The sequence below is a fragment of the Nylanderia fulva genome, unplaced genomic scaffold (genome assembly GCF_048542155.1).
Source record: "Nylanderia fulva isolate GAGA-0341 unplaced genomic scaffold, ASM4854215v1 Scaffold874, whole genome shotgun sequence".
Lineage (NCBI taxonomy): Eukaryota > Metazoa > Arthropoda > Insecta > Hymenoptera > Formicidae > Nylanderia > Nylanderia fulva.
Window position 1 is genome coordinate 3,217 of NW_028190998.1, and position 24,284 is coordinate 27,500.

Consider the following 24,284-nt stretch of genomic DNA (forward strand, 5'->3'; position numbering starts at 1 on the left):
AATAACTTTTATTTTATTAAAGTTTATTTTAGTTTTTTATTTATTTATTTTCTGTTATTTTGATAAACAGCGTGACAAAGCTGTATCAAGCTCTGCAAGAGAGGAAAGCTACATTTACTTATTGAGTTCTTTTAGTTGAAAAAAGCTGCATTTATTTATTGAGTTTTTTATATATATTTGCAATCCAGATATTATATGAAACTATTCACACACAAGAAAAATAATATTTTGAAAAGTAATTGCTGGTGTACGATTACATTTTTGTTTAATTGGCAAACAAATATTTAATAAAATTTATTAATTTAAAAAAAGGAAAAAGAAAAATGAATCTTTTCAATATAAAAAAAATATAAATATATAAATAAATATATAATAACAAAATATATACATTCTAAGCATTTAAATAATAATACAATTTTAAAACAAGACCATTTATATAAATATTTATATACAACGTATTCTAATTATGTTATTCAATATTTTTCAATATTTCTCTCTAATAATTTATTTATAATAAATAAACACAATTTGAATGTAATACGTGATTGCCATTTTCCAAATTATGTAAGCGATTATCTAATCGTGTACATAAATATTTATTTTACTATTATTTTGTAAATATACCTAAAACGATAACTTTGGAATGTTTTAAATATATATCAATTGAGATATTTCATTTGAAATATTTTTAATATATACTATGATGAAATATTTCAATTGTAACATTTATGAATTATATCAAAAACAAATACGTAAAATGTATCATTTGAAATCTAAATGAAACAATTTGAAACATTGCATGTATATTTCATGTTTAGTGGGTTAACGTTAACAGGAATTTTCAAGATCTCTGCAAGGTCCAATGAATATCAGCATCATCTGTCTTTCTTCAAATCCTATGGTGTTTGTTTGAAACATTTTTTCGTCTTGCATATTTAACAAGTTTATTTAAATGTCGTAGGAAGTTTTATTATCAATAAATCATCAATGCCTCTTAAAAATTCTTGTTTAATCTGTAAGTAAATCCTGTATTTATAAATCTTGTTTGTACAGAAATACCTATTTCATAAGTAAATTTTGTACTTATTAAATATCTCGAAAGTATATAGGAAAATTTCAGACAAAAGTTGTTTAGTTTAAAGGGAAAACAAAGATAGGCATTTAACTTCGATTGGTATTCATCATTTTGTGCATAAAAATCTTGAGGTAAGATTATTGAATCAAATATATAGTGAAGAATCGATAAATTAAAAAAAAATAGAATATTTCTATTTATAAAAAAAATTAGATTTACTTCAAATTTTCGATTATGATTTTTAATTTTAAGAAATTTTAGGTCTACTGCAATGATGATTTATTTACAATAATAATAAATAAATACTATTTTGACGTGTCAATGTGATTACGTGAATTACAAGTACTATACAAAAGAAAAATGAACAGATGTAATTTCATTTCTTTTTAACTGTAGTTTCTGAAGTATTGTTTAATTAGTATAATAATTTTGAATCTTTGCATATGTTTATTAAAATAATTTATAATGTATTTATATAACTTTTTTATTTTACAGATCCGGAAAAATAAAAAAAAATTAATCGGCTGCTCAGGCGCTGTATAAAAGCTGCCATAAGCGCTGAATTAGAACATCGGCTGCTAATAGCGCTGAATTTTGGCTTGCCCTAGACGCCTGCATCCAATTACAAAAATTAATTTTGTTCGGCCTATTACGTATCCAAACTAAAATTATTCGCTATTATAGCGTTTTCGTCTGTAATAGCGCAGATTTTTGGCTTGCCCGTGGCGCCTATACAATTAGAAAAAGTATTTTTGTTTTGGGTCTATTACACATCCAAATTAACAGTATTCGCTTTTGTAGCATTTTAGTCTGCAATATCTCAGACCTTTCGCCTGCTCTAGGCGTCTAATTAGAAAAATCTTATTTGATACTTGCATCACTAGAAGGCTGCCCCAAACGCCGTATATCTATAACTAAAACTGTCCCAAACAACTGAAAATGGATCATCAGTGTCACAAGTTCCATTATGGCAATAAGGAAAAGAATATTTTGGCTTTCAAAGAATGGTTGATGGAAACGATGATAGACAGTTTCCATGCGCTACTCGAGAGCAATTCTGATTATGCACCTCGACCTGTATGGTTGACAATATTTCTCGATCAGATTGTTCCACTGAATAATTCAAAGAAGAAGCATTTGCAAATACTGCACAGTGATTTTGGTGGTGGACATTGGGTTGCTTGCCATTACGATGCAAAATCTATTATTATATATGATTCTCATGAAGGTAGTCGTAATGCAAATATACATAATTTGAATGGAGAAATTCGAATTTTTGTGGACAGATTATTTCTCTTTCATGATTGTCAAAACAATCTAATAGTTTTTCCTAAAGTTCAGTCGCAAGGTGACGGTTATAATTGTGGTCCTATGGCAATTGCGATTGTTACATCTATTCTGTTTGGCGTAAATCCTTGCATCGTGACGTATAATCAATCGTTGCTAAGACCTCATTTGTCCGCAATGTTTGAAAAACAAACAATAACTCATTTTCCGTACCTCTATGATTCAATTGCTCCATTAACGCTACTGCCGTTGGAGACATTGAAAAGACGAGAGAGGGATGCACTGAGAAAAAGACTTGCACGTAGTAAGGAAACTGAGGAACAGCGTTCGAAACGAATCGAAAAAGATGCTTTTTCTCACAAAGAAAAATATTTTATGCAACAAACGTCAGATAATGCGTGATCAGTACCATAGATCCTAACGTCAGATAATGCGTGATCAGTACCATAAGGATCCTGAAACAAAACGTCAGATAATGCATGATCAGTACCATAAGGATCCTGAAACAAAACGTCAGATGGTGCGTGATCAGTACCATAAGGATCCTGAAACAAAACGTCAGATGATGCGTGATCAGTACCATAAGGATTCTGAAACAAAACGTCAGATGGTGCGTGATCAGTACCATAAGGATCCTGAAACAAAACTTCAGATGGTGCGTGATCAGTACCAAAAGGATCCTGAAACAAAGCGTCAAAAAATGCGTGATATAACGTTCGCAACGCTCGTACCCAGACGAAAACACAATGCGATGCCTCTCACTCGCACCCGCATGCTCTCCGGTCCGATGAGCTGGTCGCCGCTCATAATTTTTGGATTCGACGGATTCAACTCAATCTATTTGCTGACGACATAGCTCGCCTAAAACAACTACGTTGCGTCTCAAAAACTAGTCCATTAGCTTCGCTTTCTCCTTACATAGACAGAGACAGCTTGTTACGCGTTCGAGGCCGATTAAAGCACGCAAGCCTGTCAGATGACGCTAAACATCCGCTAATTTTAAAATCACATCCATTGGTCCACCTCCTTATCAAACAGATTCATGTATTTTTAATAACACGCCGGTCCGCAACTCACACTCACGCTCCTGCGACAACAGTATTGGCTAATTCGCGCTCGCGCCACTGTGCGTACCGTCCTCTACCAATGTATTGTGTGCACACGGGAGAATGCACGCGTGCCCGAACAGCTTATGGGCGACCTGCCCCTGGATTTCCGCGTGAACCCGACTTCACGCGCCTTTAATCATACCGGCGTCGATTACGCGGGTCCGTTACTAGTGCGTACGACTAAAGGTCGTGGTCATAAAGCCCAAAAAGCTTACCTCGCAATTTTTGTATGCATGACCACGAAAGCACTGCACCTAGACGCAGTATCGGATTATACTACCGCGTCGTTCCTTGCCGCGTATCATCGTTTTACCGCACGTCGTGGCATTCCGCATGCAATGTACTCCGATCACGGTACTACGTTTCAAGGTGCCGATCAAGAGCTTACGGCCTCCTTCCATGCAGCCACGCGTGATCCAGCATTTCAAAATTACATAGCTCAAGAAAATACTGCATGGCATTTCATACCTCCCGCTGCGCCGCATTTCGGAGGCCTATGGGAGGCTGCCGTACGCTCTGTGAAACATCACATTAAACGCGCTATTGGAACGCACACCTTAACGTTCGAAGAGATAACCACATTACTATGCCGTATCGAACTTTTCTTAAATTCTCGTCCCATCGCTTCCGTGTCCGACGCTTTAGACGATTATACCGCTCTGACTCCGGGTCATTTTTTGATCGGCGCATCCTTAAGCTCGATCCCGGAGCCGAGCTTACTCGAACTCGCCGAAAATCGTTTATCTCGCTGGCAACTAGTGCAGCAATTAAGCGAACGCGTCTGGAAGGCATGGAAAGATACGTATTTGAATACCTTACAACAACGCCCTAAATGGCGTTCTGTACAAACTCTAGCCACACCCGGTAGATTAGTCTTACTTCGCGATCCACTTGCCCCTCCAAATCGATGGAAGCTTGGGCGTATAGTTAAATGCCATCCAGGCAGCGATCGGCTCGTTCGAGTCGTTACTGTTAAAACGGCTGAATCCGAGTTCAAGCGCCCCATTACAAAACTTTGTTTTCTTCCGGTCGACATCAACAATGATAGCGAACATCATTCCGCCATGGCGGGCGGCATTGGATTGTAACTGTCCGATTGAATATTGTAAATTTACGTTAAATTTCATTGACCGCAAATATTGTATTCATATCGAATGTCAATCACATTCGAGGCGGACGGTATGTTGACGCATATCATAAATTTGTATAATCAATAGACTCTTATATTAATCGCTCGTATATCAACGGAAAGGTTCGATCGTTCGAACCGACACACGACAACATTATCGACCTTGTTCACCATCCCATGTGATAAGAGTCACGCTGTCACGTGTACATTTTATTTACTCCTATTCTTTCGTCGCTCCGATTCGCCGAAACAAACATCCGATCCCGAGAAAGAGGGGATTCCGTGACGAAAACTCGGAACGCCCCCAAAAACCGAGAATCAGATCTCTGCGAACCGTGCTATCGATCAGCTGCAAATACAAGTAAACATATGTTCGTTGCTGTAATCACTTTCCTCTCGGAGCGAGCCTTCACGAGGCTGTACAAGCCACCAGTCGATCAACAATAATTTGAATTAGAGCGACGCCGTCGCGCCTACTGATATCGACAGCCATCGCAGGTACTGCAGCCTACCATCCCGCACGAGATAACGGACCAGCAGCACGCTCTCCGGGAATTTACCCATACGGCGTAAACCCTTTGCGTAACTTATGTAAATATTGTAAATAAAGTATTTAACCCATAGTCTTAAGTATTAGAAGTAGATAGGGTTATCCAGTATCTTGGATAACGGATATAATGAAAAATATCCATGCAAAGGATTATTAACCTATAAGGTAAGATTTTGGTTTATCTCATGATACAGAACAAACGTATGGATGAAAGGCGTAAAATAATCCATCCGTAATTCAAGTTAATTAATTCGATCCACACGATGTGTGAATTATGCCTAGAAATTTATTTTAATCAATTTGCATGGATAAAGCATAAGTAAATATCATAATAATAAGTTTAGTGGATAACATGCACGCGAAATTAAATTCTATAAAAAGAAGATCCACAACCGGACGTTAGTTTTCGTAAATAATTTAATTTCACTGAATTCGCGTGGATGAGATTCACGACATAAGTTTTCTAAACAATCCTATGGATAGGATAAGCCGAAAACGGCAATACGTGCGATAACTTTTTCGTTATGTATGTTTTATTGTTAAACAATCACTAAAGGTCAAGAACGATTTTTTATTAATGATTTTGATTTTACGATTATTTATTTTTTCTATTTTCTAGATTGGCTCAGAAGCCATAGTTTTCGATCTAACGCACATTAAAACATTAATTTGATTTTATATAATTTTAAAATTAACTTACCTTCAATTGCTCAGGAAATGTGTAAAATCACTTCCTGGACATATATAAATATAAAGGATAAAAAACATATATTTATTAAAAATACAAAAAAATATATATATCTGATAAAATACAAAAATATATTAATTTTTAAGTTGTAAATAGTGTAAATAACGTTTAAAGCATGTCCATGCATATATAAACTAGTTACAAGCGTTTTTGTAAAATTTATATTAAATAGGAACTCTTGTTGAACGAACTATGCATAGCGAAAATCCGAAAACGGGAACTCTCGACGAGTCAGATATACTCCCGAGCGCCGCGATACGCCGGAGCCTCAGCGGTGGGGCGCCGCGCGCTCATTGGCCGGCGGGCCATGAGTGGGGCGCGCTACTCCCCGACTACTATATAAGGCGCGACGCCGAGCGGACTAGACACAGTCTCTCCGGATATTTTCAACGCTAAACTACGGTCGTTCCGCGTGTTAACAAAGACTTCCTACGTTTCGTTGTTTAATGTCCCGCGTACTTCGACGCGTAATCATTGTGATAGTTTGTGTACTTTGGCGAGAAACTTAGTACATCGCGACGAGAATTCTATTGATTACGGACAGTATACTGTAAGTCTCGCGTAGTCTGTTACATGAATGCTAGTAGTGTAACAATTGAGTGACTTGTCCGACTTGTGCGCGTCTCAGGACAAAGACACCTGTCGTTAAATTGTAAAAAAGGATCGTGAGGAATAATTGTGCATTGTTCGGACTCAACAAGTGTAAGAACTGGTCCTCAGTAAAAACGTCAATAAATATTGTGTTGGACACTAACAGTTTTTCATACTTACCTTCATTGCGCATCCCACGTCATATTCTCTCGAACTTTTCCTAACCGCGTAGGGGTGAAAGATCTCGCGTCGACCTGGAAATAAGTGAGAAAGTGAGTACGTACCTGGATTACCTGCCTTCGAGCGCGGATTGCGTCATCCCGACTCGACTACGTTCAACGCAGCGGCGGCGACCATCAAAGGCGGCGCGCGGCGTCACAAAGGACGGCGGCGACAAAGGGTCCTCGGCGGCACTCAATACCTTGTTCTTTGTATAGGATAAAAGAACTGGCGACCTTTCCGGTGAAAGCGGTGGCCCCTGTGATTGGTAAGTCCGAAGGAGGGATCCCTACCCATACAGGTTCGGTCACAGTGAAATAAGCCGCCGTGAGTAGTATCAATTGCGAGCCATTCGACAGTCGGCACCAAGTCCCGATAAGTCTCCAATGGCGACCGTGACACTCGTCTAATAAGAATTATTTTCGACAGTCAATCTCGATTAGTCTCGAACGGCAATCATGACACTCGTTGTAGAATACATTCGGCGAGCAGCGGATAGCATACTCGGTCAACAATAAATAAATTTCGCGAATATTTCGAGAAAGTCGAACAATATTACGCGAATAGTCAGACACAATTAACTTTGTGCAAATAAAATATTTATTCGTGAGGCAATTAACTTAGAAGCGAATAAAATAGTTAGTCACGTGAAATAAATTCGTGCATAAAATTTATTCGTGAGGCAATTAACTTAGAAGCGAATAAAATAGTTAGTCACGTTAAACAAATTCGTGCATGATAGTAAAACGCGATATTCCGACAAAGAATTTTCGCGAATTTCAGTTGTAAATCCAAAGGACTGTGAATATTCAAAAGAATTTCACAAAGCGCAAACAATCCTTCAACAAAGGGCAGCGCGTATCTTAGCGATTAGGATTGGCAACCCGAAAGCGGATATTAAGTCAAATAAATTTGGTTTGCGAAATTTTTACAAAATAATAAACGCGATATTCGAACAAAAGAATTTTCGCGCACTTCAGCTGTAAATCCAGACAACGATTAGCGTAAAAAATCCTTCAACAAAAGGCAACGCGTATCTTAGCGATTAGGATTGGCAACCCGAAAGCGGATATAATATCGAAAGATTTGGTTTGCGAACAATAGTTAGTCACGAGAAATAAATTCGTGCATAAACGCGTTATTCGATAAAAAGAATTTTCGCGAATTTCAGCTATAAATCCAAACGACAATGAACATTCGAAAGGATTTCACTAAGCGCACAAAATCCTTCAACAAAGGGCAGCGCGTATCTTAGCGATTAGGATTGAGAACCCGAAAGCGGATATTAGGTCGAAAAATTTGGTTTGCGAAATTTTTATAGATTTTCAGCTCATCGATCAAACCGATCGACTAAAAAACGAGTTGATTAAATTAATTAGCTATAGCATCACGCGTAAATTAGCTACAATTCGGGTTAAATAAATAAAATACCTGATAAATTCGGCAAAAATGGACGGAGCTAACGGACCCCAAGACAAGGAGTTCAAAGGAGTTATTCACTCACCACCAATGAGCCTACGCTCAGGAAAAATCCGAAATCCATCATATAAGACCGAAGAACCTGCGACGGATGCATCAACACAGATGACACCCAAACAGGAAACCGATCCCAAAATTCTCGAACTGGAACTAAAGTTCGATGCGATCCTCAGTGCGATAAAAAACGCAAACACCTTGAGACAGAGACGTAGCTCGCGAAGCTCGACATCGTCGGACGGAACGGACAATAGCGCGTCCTCGCCAAGGCAGTACGTTGCACCACGAGACGGCATACGACTTCCCAGAGGAGGATGGATCAAGAACCCTTTCGACGAACTAAGGTTCAACGGAAGAATCGAGGAGACGAATCCCATTCGCTTTCTCAAGAGGTTCAACAGCATCGCGACACACGAAGATGTCGACGACCGCGATTTGCTTCACTTCTTCGGAAGATGCATGAAGGACCAAGCGAGCATTTGGTTCGAATTGCAAGAATTCGCACACGTCAACGAAGCACGGGATGCTTTCACAAAGCATTTCTGGGGCGAACTACAGCAGGCGAAATTCCGCGAAAAAATCTACATGGGTCAATACCGAGCTTCGAAGACATCGAGGATGTCGGACTACGCTTTGGACCCGGCGCGACAAGCGAAATACCTTGATCCGCCCACGAGCGATTTGGAGATCATTCGCTGCGTAAAGAGACATTTCGATGCAAGTGTCACGCGCGAAATAAAATGGTCGACAACCAAGAGCATCGCAGACCTCGTAGACATACTGGAAGAAATCCAGGACGAGCGAAGAACAGCCACTGACGCCAAATCCGTCAAGGAGAGGATCCACGGAAAAGACTTCGACGAAGACCGCGATAATAAAGAAGCAATATATTCCGAGTCGAAACCAAGTATCGCACTGGAAAAATCCAGAAATCAAAGCGATCGAATGGTACGGACAGAATTCGGAAACGAAGATAAATCCAAAACCGAAAGTACAATTAGACTCTGGATGCGATCCCAGAATGACTCTTGGTCCACGTAGGGGCGCGAAAGCTTCAAAAATCCCGAATGTTCCAGGAGTAAAGGAGCAGAAGGAGGTAGCTACGATTAGGCGGAGGACAGACTCTTCGACAAATAGTTCATCTTCAGATATCCGATCCGATTCTGAAGAAAGCGATTCGAACAAACAAAACGAATCACGAACAGATTTGAGTAATAGTATCAAATCAAACGAGGATCAACAAAATTTTAAATCAATCTCGGCCATTACAAAAATACCCATACGAGAAACAACAAAGATGAATTCTAAAAACCGACGAACAGCTAATCGAACCGCACATAAAGAAAAATTTATTGCTAATAAAATAGATAGATTATTCAAAACAGCTCAAACTCTATCAATTAAATTGCAACAAGAAACCGAACAACAAATAAACCAATTATTTCAGTTGCAAAATAAATTAACAACAAAGATCAATAAAAAACTAGATCAAATTAAAAAGTTACAAAAAGCAAGAGAAGAGCTTACCGAAACACCCAGGGTAAATAAATTTAAGAAATATCTACCTATTGGAAGAGCAAATAAAGAAAATAAGTGCAAGAATTCTCTCAAGAAATATTGCAACATCAAAAAACAACACACGGACACAACGAAAAGACTACCTCTGCAAGAAAACATCAAGAGAATTAACAGCATCTCAATAGTAAAGCGAAAAAAACCCGCAAATAAACCAAAAACTGAAAAAGGTAGTAAAAATACCCAGGAAAAATCACCAAACAGCCAAAACAGAAATTCGTATCCTGTAACAAAAGAGCAAATAAAACACAAATTAAAAAATATGAAGAAAAATTTAATAGAAAAGCTCAAGAAGAACTACAAAAACAGGCACGAAAATTTGAATTACAAAAAATAAACTTTTCCAAAAATTCTTCGAGCAAAAGTGATACAACATTATCACAATTAAGCGACAAGCCTCCAAAAGAGACGTCACACAAAAAAACAGCATGACAGGAAATATAAAATTCCAAAAGCTGAAAACCCATTTAACTTGAAAGACAACCATCAAGAAATACTTAGGTTAATAGACAAGCTCGAAAAATTAATTATCAACCCTCAAACATTCTCTACTAACAGCTCAGACACATCAATATCCACATCATCTGACAACACGATCATCGACCCTGAAGAGATTATAAAGTTTTTCGAGGAAAAAGAAGCCGAAAAACAGAAACCGGAAAGTACACATAAAAAGAAACAACAACCCTCATCAAAATTCAAAAATAAAAAGTCAAAGAAAAACAATAGGAAAAAGAAATAAGTTTCAAAATAATCTCTTTTTATTTAATAAATATACATCATATTATTTAATCAACAATAATTATATTTAATAAATTTAACACTTTAGGCCAAAACTCCATGACAAAATTGCTTTTCAATTTCATACATAATTTAATTCCTTTTAATAATTCACTTTCAAAATTACATTCTGGGTACTTGCCTGTAATAATTAAATCTCGCTCAGGAAATCCACAAATTGCACGTCATCTGCAAAAATAACAAAAACTAAGAACAAAAACGTCTTCTGAAGAAATCTTGTTTAGAAGGGGGCATACCATCGAAAAATAAAAGCGTCTTCTAATTAAAGTCAAAATTAGAAGGGGACGTTAACAAATTTACTTACTTCTAAGAAGAAATCTCGATTAGAAGGGGGCGACAAATATCCAGAAATCATCTCCTAATGAAGATCGAATGTAGAAGAGGGCATAATCAGCAGCCATAATCCACCTGAAATCAAGATTCAAAAGAAACGTTATTTGCAGTCCATCAGCAAAATTCCTAGAATAACACATCCTCTAATTTAAAATCAAAATTAGAAGGGGGCATTCTCAATAGCCACAGTAATAAAATTGGTTAATAAAATCAAACAATAAAATAAATAGAAATTTATAGGAAAAAGTTAAGTCCACCAAAAACCGGACAACAAAATGGAAATCCTGAAAGAAGTTTCATTTATTTTAGATACGATTTGGAAGAAGAAGCCCATAAAACGAAATGATTTCGTTAGTTCCAATCACCAGACTACTTGAAAAATCAAAAGTAGAAGGGGGCGATAAACAACTTAATTCGCCTAAAAAAAAAATGGAATGCTAACGAAATGACAAAAATCAAAAACGAAATTTTTTACGAAATCGAAAAATTTCATCCACAAAGTCCAATAAATCAACCGATTTCATGGACAAAATACAATAAAAATACCAAAACTAAACAATCAATTCCATACCAGCAAAAATCATACAGAATTGATATCCCATTAAAATCACCTAATGTAATACAATTCGTTAAAACTCAACCGCAAAACGAATTTGGAATTGACAACACTTACCAAAACGTTGATACAACCAGAGGAAGAGCCAAAAACCAGGAACCTGAAAAAATAAAACAATTACAACCACGGATACAGGAGGAAGAAGAAAACTTACCATACCAAGTTTCCATTTCACCAAGGAGACCTGAAAAAGAAAAAGTAATTAGTCAACATTCAATTACATCGAAAAACATCTTACCTCAAGAAAATCCAAAACAGCCCAGGGAACCTGAAAAAAGAAAGAAGATTAGTAATCAAATTAATAATGAACACTCACCACCCGAAGATCCGAGGCCATCCAAAGGAGATTATCAACCTGAAAAAGAAAACAAATCAGAAGGGGTTACAGAAGAAAAATTGGATAACAAAAATTTAATTTACTTACCACCGGAAAAATTAAATTCATCCACGAACCAACCCGAATCTGAAAAAGAAATTATAAAAATTATCATCTTACCGAAGTCACTCGAAGAAGCGGAAAACACGCGTGAGGAGAACGCAACGTGGGACCCCCCACCGAGCGACCCCCCTACCAAGCGTCTCCCCACCGAGCGACTACGCGACACGCGACGTACGCGCGACACGCTCGATCCGGTCAGTACTCTCGCATCCGCCACACGTAAAGTATACCCACCACGTGTTCCGAGAATTTCCACGAGCCGAAATCGCGATGGACGATAAACTTAAATATCTCGAACAATGCGAACAACAACTAAACGCAGAAATCAAACAAATTCTTCAACAAAGGAAGATTTCGAGAAAAGAAAGAAGGATTAAACAACTACGGAAAATCCGTGAATCTTTACAACGAAATCCAGTAGAGGACACGGAAAGCGAGGATGACGAAATTTTACGCCAATTACAACAACAGGCGGACGAAAATGTCAACCACGCATTTACACACACCGACAAATTCGCAATTATCGACTACGAGGATGATACGAGAACAATCGTAACAACCACCATCCAGATAAAATGCAACAAAGGCATCAATCATATGGCCTCAAAGCCGATAATTGTTATTCAAGAAATAGTCGGAAAGAGTTTCCAAAAACGAGTCGAAGCGCCATGGGCAGGAAAAATGGTAACATATATGACCGATGGCCTTAATAAAAATTGTCCGTACATCGTCTTTGACAAGAAAAAGTCTCTACCCACCATCGAAGAGGAAATAGAAGCACAAAGACAAGGAAAATCGACCGACAACGAATCAACCATACATCCCGAAGATCCGATAAATCGAACGGACAACAGACCAACGGAAATACAACCCGTTCCTTCGACTTCCTTCGCGTCCACATCACCGAAAAATAACAACAAAATAAAACAAAGGCACAAGGTTATTTTCGAGTCGGATGGAGAAACTGACGAAAACACACCACAAAATGGACAAGATTCACCCAAGAAACGCGGAGCTAAGCGTAAACTAACACCCAATATAAAAGTGAAGAGTGTAACAAGATGCACCAAAGAACTAAAAGTGCTAATTAAAGATGCTGAAATACCACAAAGACGTCCGCAAAAACCACAGCGAAACATCAAATCAATATCTTACACAGAAAGATCTTCACAAAGTTCCGATGATGACGAAATACAACCGAAAAACGTCATAAAACGCAAAAGGAATAGTAAGGGAAAATTCATCCGGATCCGTGACGAATCCGAAGAAGACCCTGCAACAACTGAATCACCGAGTCAACTCAGCCTCATTCCGGAAATAGGCAAGCCGGAAATAGGCAAATAGGCAAGCCGATTCCCGAAATGAGAGAAGGGGGTATGCGACCGACGACTGGCCGCCACTCGGAGATCCAGCCATCGCAGGTACTGCAGCCTACCATCCCGCACGAGATAACGGACTAGCAGCACGCTCTCCGGGAATTTCCCCATACGGCGTAAACCCTTTGCGTAACTTATGTAAATATTGTAAATAAAGTAGTTAACCCATAGTCTTAAGTATTAGAAGTAAATAGGGTTATCCAGCATCTTGGATAACGGATATAACGAAAAATATCCATGCAAAAAATTATCAACCGATAAGGTAAGATTTTGGTTTATTTCATGATACGAAACAAACGTATGGATAAAAGGCGTAAAATAATCCAACCGTAATTTAAGTTAATTAATTCTATCCACTCGACGTGTGAATTATGCCTAGAAATTTATTTTAATCAATTTGCATGGATAAAATATAAGTAAATATCATAATAATAAGTTTAGTGGATAACATGCACGCGAAATCGAATTCTATAAAAGAAGATCCACAACCGGACGTTAGTTTTCGTAAATAATTTAATTTCACTGAATTCGCGTGGATGAGATTCACGACATAAGTTTTCTAAACAATCCTATGGATAGGATAAGCCGAAAACGGCAATACGTGCAATAACTTTTTCGTTATGTATGTTTTATTGTTAAACAATCACTAAAGGTCAAGAACGATTTTTTAATAATAATTTTGATTTTACGATTATTTATTTTTTCTATTTTCTAGATTGGCTCAGAAGCCATAGTTTTCGATCTAACGCACATTAAAACATTAATTTGATTTTATATAATTTTAAAATTAACTTACCTTCAATTGCTCAGGAAATGTGTAAAATCACTTCCTGGACATATATAAATATAAAGGATAAAAAACATATATATTTATTAAAAATACAAAAAAATATATATATCTGATAAAATACAAAAATATATTAATTTTTAAGTTGTAAATAGTGTAAATAACGTTTAAAGCATGTCCATGCATATATAAACTAGTTACAAGCGTTTTTGTAAAATTTATATTAAATAGGAACTCTTGTTGAACGAACTATGCATAGCGAAAATCCGAAAACGGGAACTCTCGACGAGTCAGATATACTCCCGAGCGCCGCGATACGCCGGAGCCTCAGCGGTGGGGCGCCGCGCGCTCATTGGCCGGCGGGCCATGAGTGGGGCGCGCTACTCCCCGACTACTATATAAGGCGCGACGCCGAGCGGACTAGACACAGTCTCTCCGGATATTTCCAACGCTAAACTACGGTCGTTCCGCGTGTTAACAAAGACTTCCTACGTTTCGTTGTTTAATGTCCCGCGTACTTCGACGCGTAATCATTGTGATAGTTTGTGTACTTTGGCGAGAAACTTAGTACATCGCGACGAGAATTCTATTGATTACGGACAGTATACTGTAAGTCTCGCGTAGTCTGTTACATGAATGCTAGTAGTGTAACAATTGAGTGACTTGTCCGACTTGTGCGCGTCTCAGGACAAAGACACCTGTCGTTAAATTGTAAAAAAGGATCGTGAGGAATAATTGTGCATTGTTCGGACTCAACAAGTGTAAGAACTGGTCCTCAGTAAAAACGTCAATAAATATTGTGTTGGACACTAACAGTTTTTCATACTTACCTTCATTGCGCATCCCACGTCATATTCTCTCGAACTTTTCCTAACCGCGTAGGGAAGGCTACGGCACAAAGATAGAGTTGTGTGTTTCTCGTTCGGAGCGTCTCTCCCGCAACGGGAGAGCCGGGGCGGAAGCTCTTTGAAGAAACCGTCGGACCGACACAGTTGACAGATTGGTCGAAATATCATCGATCCCTTCTCTGTGTTATATATATATTATAATAATATATGGGGGTCCTCTCGCTCGGCACTCGCGGTCGCACACCGTGTGTTCTCGGCACGCTGACCGCTGCCCCGCTACAACGGAGAGGGCGCGCGTCGACGAACGTCGTGGGTGCTGCACACACGCGTGCGCGGGCATAGGTTACCACCGGTTCGCGCTCAACGCCGAATCGACGCTCTGTGTGTGTGTGGCCGGAGAATGGCACACACACGAGCGTGATCGCGAAGCGTCTTGCTCCGAATCGTCGTTGAACACCGCCGGGCGCGCTGCTCTGCTTGCCGACTACTTTCGGTCAGAGAGGCGCGACGGCGTCCGTCGTTATATCAAAACACAACAACAAATTTCGTCAAATCCGTTATTTTTTTTTCTCTGAGAGCGCCTTTTCAGCGCGTCCATTCAGTCGCCGACTGCTGCGAGCGCGCGTCTCTCCCAAAAGAGAGGACTCTCGACGCAGAGCAGGACCTCCGGAACGTTAATGATCCTTCCGCAGGTTCACCTACGGAAACCTTGTTACGACTTTTACTTCCTCTAAATGATCAAGTTTGGTCATCTTCCCGGCAACATCGGCAATGCCGAGACATTGCCGCGCACCAGTCCGAAGACCTCACTAAATCATTCAATCGGTAGTAGCGACGGGCGGTGTGTACAAAGGGCAGGGACGTAATCAACGCGAGCTTATGACTCGCGCTTACTGGGAATTCCTCGTTCATGGGGAACAATTGCAAGCCCCAATCCCTAGCACGAAGGAGGTTCAGCGGGTTACCCGGGCCTTTCGGCCAGGGAACACACGCTGATTCCTTCAGTATAGCGCGCGTGCGGCCCAGAACATCTAAGGGCATCACAGACCTGTTATTGCTCAATCTCGTGCGGCTAGAAGCCGCCTGTCCCTCTAAGAAGATTTGTTTGTACGTTGGTAGTAAAAACCCGCCAGCCGAAGCCGGGGGCCTTCGCGATACCATAAGGTACGCCTATTTAGCAGGCTAGAGTCTCGTTCGTTATCGGAATTAACCAGACAAATCGCTCCACCAACTAAGAACAGCCATGCACCACCACCCACCGAATCAAGAAAGAGCTATCAATCTGTCAATCCTTCCGGTGTCTGGGCCTGGTGAGGTTTCCCGTGTTGAGTCAAATTAAGCCGCAGGCTCCACTCCTGGTGGTGCCCTTCCGTCAATTCCTTTAAGTTTCAGCTTTGCAACCATACTTCCCCCGAACCCAAAAGCTTTGGTTTCCCGGAAGCTGCCCGCCGAGTCATCGGAGGAACTTCGGCGGATCGCTAGCTGGCATCGTTTATGGTTAGAACTAGGGCGGTATCTGATCGCCTTCGAACCTCTAACTTTCGTTCTTGATTAATGAATGAGGGAGAGAATGAGAGCGTTGCGGAAGTGAGTGAGATAGCGTGTATGAGAGTAATTAGTGCGAGACTCCGTAAATTCCTGTTTACGGAGACGAACAAAATTTCAAAGAGTGCGAGTGAGAAAATACTGGACATTGTGGGAGAATATGAGGAACAGATGATGAAAATGTTGTGCAAAAATGAGAGAATACAGGGGAAACTGGATGAGTGTATGCGTCGAGCGAGTCGGGATTTAGCCTACGGCGGAAGTGGAATGAGCTATGCGAGCGTGAGTGCGAAAAATGTTGAAAAGAGCGTGATTGAAAAGGTACAGGAAGTGAATGTGAAAACGAGTGAAAACGAAAGAGAAGATTTATGCGGTAATAGTAAGAGCGGATGATGCAAGTGCGACTGTGACAAGTGAGGAAGTAAAGGAGAGAATGATGAAGCATGTGAGCAAGTCACTGAATGTGCGTGTGAAAGCGGTGAGGAAAGTGAGGAATGGAGGTGTAGCGATTGAGACGATGAGCGAGAGTGAGTTGAAAAGAATAAGAGAGTGTGGTCAGTTTAAGAATGCTGGCCTAAAGGTTGAGCTGCCTCGCAAGATAGGCCCAAAGATCATCTTGTACGATGTGCCGAATGATATGGCGAGTGAAGTGTTAATGAGAGAAATGTATGAGAGGAGCTTGAAAGGGCGAGTGGATGAGAGAGTATTTATGGAACGTGTGCGTGTTGTGAGTAGGAAGGCGACGAAAGATGCGACCTGCGGAAATGTGATATTAAAAGTTACGAGTGCAATAAGAAATGTGCTCTGTAGTGACGGACGAGTGTTTGTGCATTGGAAGGCCTTTAGGGTGAAAGAGTTTTTCAGTGTGCTGAGGTGCCACAAGTGCTTCGCATTTGGGCACATGATGCGGCAATGCACCGAAAAGGAAAGACTGTGCCAAAATGTGGATGTGTAGGACACATGATGAGAGATTGTAAAAAGGAAAGTGTGTGTAGAAACTGTAAGCTGAAAGGGAGCAAATGTGATCACTCGGTTCTGTCCGAAGTGTGTCCGGAATACGTGAGAGCGTTAGAGAGAGAGAAAGCGAGAATAAATGACGAATGTATGGTGCGTGAATGTGGTGCAGTATAACTGCCAGAGAGCGTATGCGGTTATGTGTGATCTGGGTGAGATGATGCGCGAACGTCGAGTGAGTGTAGCACTGCTGCAAGAACCGTATGAAAGGCATGGACGTGTGGTGGGCTTGCCCATAGGTATGGATGTGATTGTGTGCAAAAGTGGGACGGTGAAAGCAGCAGTGGTGGTAAATGACTCTAGGTTAGACGTGATGTGCGTGAGAGAGTGTACGAATAAGCTTGGAGTGAGTGTGTGGTTGAAGGGGGATTTTGGCGAAATGTATGTGGTGTCCATGTATTGCCAGTATGGTAAGTGTATCGAGCCGTACTTGGCGTACATGGACAAAGTATGTGAGACGGCCGGGAGAAAGCGTCTGCTGATAGGTATGGATGCGAATGCCGTCTCTCCCTTGTGGTATAGCAAGGGTGGAGGCAGCAGAGAGAGTGAAGCGCGTGGTAGAGTGATTGAGGAAAGGATGATTGCGAGCGGGATGAATGTTGTTGAATGAGCCAAGCAAGTTTTACTCGTTCAGCGGGCCGAATGGGGAGAGTGACATCAATGTCACTTTCGTGAACGGCGTGAACGGAGGGTGCCGGTATGAGTGGGAAGTAAAGCCCGACTGGGGAGTGAGTGACCATAACGTATTGTTAATACGGATGGTACACAGAGAGAATGTAGGTACGAATGAGGGCATGCGTAGATGGGTGTGCAAGGACGTAGACTGGAAAGGATATATGTGTGATATGCGAGAGAGTGCGTTAGAGGATGCAGCGAGCGCCATAGACGAAGCGGATGCGCAGAGCTGTGTAGAGCGAATGATGAAATGGATCCATAGTGCGAATGATCGATGGATGAAGAGGTGTAAACCTGTGTATGCTAGGAAGCTTGTGTGGTGGACGGATGAGCTTGAGAAACTAAAGAAGGCTGTAGGAAGGAGCAGACGTGCCTACCAGCGTGCGAGAAAGAGGAATGAAAGCAGAGTGGAAGAAAGAATGAATGAATATAAGTATGTTTTGCGGGAGTATAAGGAGGAAATGCGAAGATGAAAGAGGAGAATTGGAAGCGATTTGTGTGCGTGACTGGGAAGAGGGATCCATGGAGCGATGTATATAAGGTGTGCATGGGAAAGCGTGATAGGGTAAGATTAAGTGGCATAAAAGTGGGTGATAGAGTGACGAGTACATGGAAAGAAAGCGCGGATGAGCTAATGAAGAGATTCTTCCCGGCAGCAAGGACGAACGTGGCGATAGACGCCAGGGGAGACGTGAGGCTTCATTCAAATGCCCTGTCAGGATATAGCCCAGGCTCAAGCTAGGCTCGAACTCTCGGCACTCACCCGCGAACCTTACATTCTTTATAAATTCATACGTCACTTCCTTTCTCGCACTTATTCCATCTATTCTGCCACATCTCATACAGCCTTTCACTCACCAATTCCATACATCCTTCCACACCTCTCTCACGCAAGTCACTATCATTCACTACATCATACTCACTCATACTAATTCCCTTTCTCACCTTATACAACACTCCTCTTCTCACGCACTCCAGGTCCCACGGCAAGCCACCCATAAGGACTTGCATGGCCGCCGTGGAGACCGTTCTACATACATTCGGACACGCACTCAACACCACTCGCTGGCACCTATTTATGAGGTCCCTCGCATATTCAAATCTCATCACTCCATACCATACACTCGCTCCATACATCACACACGACATGAACAGACCTTTATACAACACAGTCACAGCTTTCTTTCGCAAACCCCACTCACTTCTCAACACGCGCCGCTAAAATAGCTCTTCCATAATTCAATTTCTTCACATTCAACCTCACGCAATTTCTCGATCACACATTCCCACTCTAGGTTATCAAACGCTCCTTTGAAGTCCACGAACACTCCTAACACATACTTTCTCTCCGACCCATTCACCCAGTCATGCACTCGATTCCATGCATCCTCGGTCGACCGATTCCTTACGAATCCGTACTGGGCGTCACACATTCTTCCACACATCGTTCGCTCGAGTCTTCCAACCATCATTCGCTCCAACACTTTCCCCAGCACGGACAGCAGTCAAATGGACCTATAAGACCCAGGGTCCGACCTAGGTTTATCGGGGGACTTCAATAACACTACCACCCGCGCAGTCTTTTACGCCGGGGGGAAACACGCTGTATTCAGACATACATCATACATTCTTTTCATCCATACCGGGACAGCACGCCAAATCGCTCGCAACATCTCAGCACTCACACCATCCATACCAGGTGCCTTACCCACTTTCATCGATCTCACTGCCACATCCACTTCGCTCCATTCAAACTGCTTTTCTTCCTCCCTCACGTCTCCCCTGGCGTCTATCGCCACGTTCGTCCTTGCTGCCGGGAAGAATCTCTTCATTAGCTCATCCGCGCTTTCTTTCCATGTACTCGTCACTCTATCACCCACTTTTATGCCACTTAATCTTACCCTATCACGCTTTCCCATGCACACCTTATATACATCGCTCCATGGATCCCTCTTCCCAGTCACGCACACAAATCGCTTCCAATTCTCCTCTTTCATCTTCGCATTTCCTCCTTATACTCCCGCAAAACATACTTATATTCATTCATTCTTTCTTCCACTCTGCTTTCATTCCTCTTTCTCGCACGCTGGTAGGCACGTCTGCTCCTTCCTACAGCCTTCTTTAGTTTCTCAAGCTCATCCGTCCACCACACAAGCTTCCTAGCATACACAGGTTTACACCTCTTCATCCATCGATCATTCGCACTATGGATCCATTTCATCATTCGCTCTACACAGCTCTGCGCATCCGCTTCGTCTATGGCGCTCGCTGCATCCTCTAACGCACTCTCTCGAATATCACACATATATCCTTCCCAGTCTACGTCCTTGCACACCCATCTACGCATGCCCTCATTCGTACCTACATTCTCTCTGTGTACCATCCGTATTAACAATACGTTATGGTCACTCACTCCCCAGTCGGGCTTTACTTCCCACTCATACCGGCACCCTCCGTTCACGCCGTTCACGAAAGTGACATTGATGTCACTCTCCCCATTCGGCCCGCTGAACGAGTAAAACTTGCTTGGCTCATTCAACAACATTCATCCCGCTCGCAATCATCCTTTCCTCAATCACTCTACCACGCGCTTCACTCTCTCTGCTGCCTCCACCCTTGCTATACCACAAGGGAGAGACGGCATTCGCATCCATACCTATCAGCAGACGCTTTCTCCCGGCCGTCTCACATACTTTGTCCATGTACGCCAAGTACGGCTCGATACACTTACCATACTGGCAATACATGGACACCACATACATTTCGCCAAAATCCCCCTTCAACCACACACTCACTCCAAGCTTATTCGTACACTCTCTCACGCACATCACGTCTAACCTAGAGTCATTTACCACCACTGCTGCTTTCACCGTCCCACTTTTGCACACAATCACATCCATACCTATGGGCAAGCCCACCACACGTCCATGCCTTTCATACGGTTCTTGCAGCAGTGCTACACTCACTCGACGTTCGCGCATCATCTCACCCAGATCACACATAACCGCATACGCTCTCTGGCAGTTATACTGCACCACATTCACGCACCATACATTCGTCATTTATTCTCGCTTTCTCTCTCTCTAACGCTCTCACGTATTCCGGACACACTTCGGACAGAACCGAGTGATCACATTTGCTCCCTTTCAGCTTACAGTTTCTACACACACTTTCCTTTTTACAATCTCTCATCATGTGTCCTACACATCCACATTTTTGGCACAGTCTTTCCTTTTCGGTGCATTGCCGCATCATGTGCCCAAATGCGAAGCACTTGTGGCACCTCAGCACACTGAAAAACTTTTTCACCCTAAAGGTCTTCCAATGCACAAACACTCGTCCGTCACTACAGAGCACATTTCTTATTGCACTCGTAACTTCTAATATCACATTTCCGCAGGTTGCATCTTTCTTCGCATTCCTACTCACAACACGCACACGTTCCATAAATACTCTCTCATCCACTCGCCCTTTCAAGCTCCTCTCATACATTTCTCTCATTAACACTTCACTCGCCATATCATTCGGCACATCGTACAAGATGATCTTTGGGCCTATCTTGCGAGGCAGCTCAACTTTTAGGCTAGCATTCTTAAACTGACCACACTCTCTTATTCTTTTCAACTCACTCTCGCTCATCGTCTCAATCGCTACACCTCCATTCCTCACTTTCCTCACCGCTTTCACACGCACATTCAGTGACTTGCTCACATGCTTCATCATTCTCTCCTTTACTTCCTCACTTGTCACAGTCGCACTTGCATCATCCGCTCTTACTATTACCGCATAAATCTTCTCTTTCGTTTTCACTCGTTTTCACATTCACTTCCTGTACCTTTTCAATCACGCTCTTTTCAACATTTTTCGCACTCACGCTCGCATAGCTCATTCCACTTCCGCCGTAGGCTAAATCCCGACTCGCTCGACGCATACACTCATCCAGTTTCCCCTGTATTCTCTCATTTTTGCACAACATTTTCATCATCTGTTCCTCATATTCTCCCACAATGTCCAGTATTTTCTCACTCGCACTCTTTGAAATTTTGTTCGTCTCCGTAAACAGGAATTTACGGAGTCTCGCACCAATTACTCTCATACACGCTATCTCACTCACTTCCGCAACGCTTTCATTCTCTCCCTCATTCATTAATCAAGAACGAAAGTTAGAGGTTCGAAGGCGATCAGATACCGCCCTAGTTCTAACCATAAACGATGCCAGCTAGCGATCCGCCGAAGTTCCTCCGATGACTCGGCGGGCAGCTTCCGGGAAACCAAAGCTTTTGGGTTCGGGGGAAGTATGGTTGCAAAGCTGAAACTTAAAGGAATTGACGGAAGGGCACCACCAGGAGTGGAGCCTGCGGCTTAATTTGACTCAACACGGGAAACCTCACCAGGCCCAGACACCGGAAGGATTGACAGATTGATAGCTCTTTCTTGATTCGGTGGGTGGTGGTGCATGGCTGTTCTTAGTTGGTGGAGCGATTTGTCTGGTTAATTCCGATAACGAACGAGACTCTAGCCTGCTAAATAGGCGTACCTTATGGTATCGCGAAGGCCCCCGGCTTCGGCTGGCGGGTTTTTACTACCAACGTACAAACAAATCTTCTTAGAGGGACAGGCGGCTTCTAGCCGCACGAGATTGAGCAATAACAGGTCTGTGATGCCCTTAGATGTTCTGGGCCGCACGCGCGCTACACTGAAGGAATCAGCGTGTGTTCCCTGGCCGAAAGGCCCGGGTAACCCGCTGAACCTCCTTCGTGCTAGGGATTGGGGCTTGCAATTGTTCCCCATGAACGAGGAATTCCCAGTAAGCGCGAGTCATAAGCTCGCGTTGATTACGTCCCTGCCCTTTGTACACACCGCCCGTCGCTACTACCGATTGAATGATTTAGTGAGGTCTTCGGACTGGTGCGCGGCAATGTCTCGGCATTGCCGATGTTGCCGGGAAGATGACCAAACTTGATCATTTAGAGGAAGTAAAAGTCGTAACAAGGTTTCCGTAGGTGAACCTGCGGAAGGATCATTAACGTTCCGGAGGTCCTGCTCTGCGTCGAGAGTCCTCTCTTTTGGGAGAGACGCGCGCTCGCAGCAGTCGGCGACTGAATGGACGCGCTGAAAAGGCTCTCTCAGAGAAAAAAAAATAACGGATTTGACGAAATTTGTTGTTGTGTTTTGATATAACGACGGACGCCGTCGCGCCTCTCTGACCGAAAGTAGTCGGCAAGCAGAGCAGCGCGCCCGGCGGTGTTCAACGACGATTCGGAGCAAGACGCTTCGCGATCACGCTCGTGTGTGTGCCATTCTCCGGCCACACACACACAGAGCGTCGATTCGGCGTTGAGCGCGAACCGGTGGTAACCTATGCCCGCGCACGCGTGTGTGCAGCACCCACGACGTTCGTCGACGCGCGCCCTCTCCGTTGTAGCGGGGCAGCGGTCAGCGTGCCGAGAACACACGGTGTGCGACCGCGAGTGCCGAGCGAGAGGACCCCCATATATTATTATAATATATATATAACACAGAGAAGGGATCGATGATATTTCGACCAATCTGTCAACTGTGTCGGTCCGACGGTTTCTTCAAAGAGCTTCCGCCCCGGCTCTCCCGTTGCGGGAGAGACGCTCCGAACGAGAAACACACAACTCTATCTTTGTGCCGTAGCCTTCCCTGGCGGGAGGCGGCGGTCCGCGCGCGTCCTCGGACGCGCGCGGACAGGCTGATCGAAGAGCCACCACGATTATTCTCTCTCTCTCGTCCGAGAGAAGAGACCACGATGGTTGAACGAGAAGCGCGTTTCTTCGCGAACGCAAAAATTTCAAACGATTACCCTGAACGGTGGATCACTTGGCTCGTGGGTCGATGAAGAACGCAGCTAATTGCGCGTCAACTTGTGAACTGCAGGACACATGAACATCGACATTTCGAACGCACATTGCGGTCCACGGATACAATTCCCGGACCACGCCTGGCTGAGGGTCGTTTTAGTACCCCTAAACTGCTTGCGCCCGAAAAGCGCGCACGGCCACGACGCGGGCGACCAGAGAATGGCGCGCGCGTCGCCTGTGCCTCTGTGCAACGCTTACAATGGGCG

The 24,284-nt window shown here is 42.5% G+C and overlaps 1 protein-coding gene, 1 non-coding gene and 2 pseudogenes across 2 annotated transcripts; 3 read left to right on the plus strand and 1 right to left on the minus strand.

The window, feature by feature from the left end:
* The first annotated feature begins 2,014 nt into the window (after positions 1–2,014).
* LOC146719760 (uncharacterized) lies at positions 2,015–4,559 on the plus strand. The gene is made up of 2 exons (XM_085489561.1): positions 2,015–2,251; positions 3,552–4,559. Exons 1-2 carry the CDS (start codon positions 2,015–2,017, stop codon positions 4,557–4,559), a joined length of 1,245 nt encoding a protein of 414 aa, XP_085345687.1.
* Positions 4,560–15,642: 11,083 nt separating this feature from the next.
* LOC146719761 (small subunit ribosomal RNA) lies at positions 15,643–16,371 on the minus strand (annotated as a pseudogene; the record flags this gene model as incomplete).
* Positions 16,372–22,482: 6,111 nt separating this feature from the next.
* LOC146719762 (small subunit ribosomal RNA) lies at positions 22,483–23,211 on the plus strand (annotated as a pseudogene; the record flags this gene model as incomplete).
* An 806-nt stretch (positions 23,212–24,017) lies between these two features.
* On the plus strand, positions 24,018–24,172 carry LOC114942774 (5.8S ribosomal RNA). Its single transcript, XR_014926351.1, has one exon. It is a non-coding gene; the product is annotated as a 5.8S ribosomal RNA (ribosomal RNA).
* The last annotated feature ends 112 nt before the right edge of the window (positions 24,173–24,284 follow it).

What these genes read in the sequence shown, in the direction of transcription:
- LOC146719760 (XM_085489561.1), top strand. Translation starts at nt 2,015, where the DNA reads ATGGATCATCAGTGTCACAAGTTCCATTATGGCAATAAGGAAAAGAAT. An exon ending in ATTTTGGTGGTGGACATTGG is followed by an intron (nt 2,252 to 3,551) that starts GTTGCTTGCCAT and finishes GTGCCCGAACAG; the next exon opens with CTTATGGGCGACCTGCCCCT.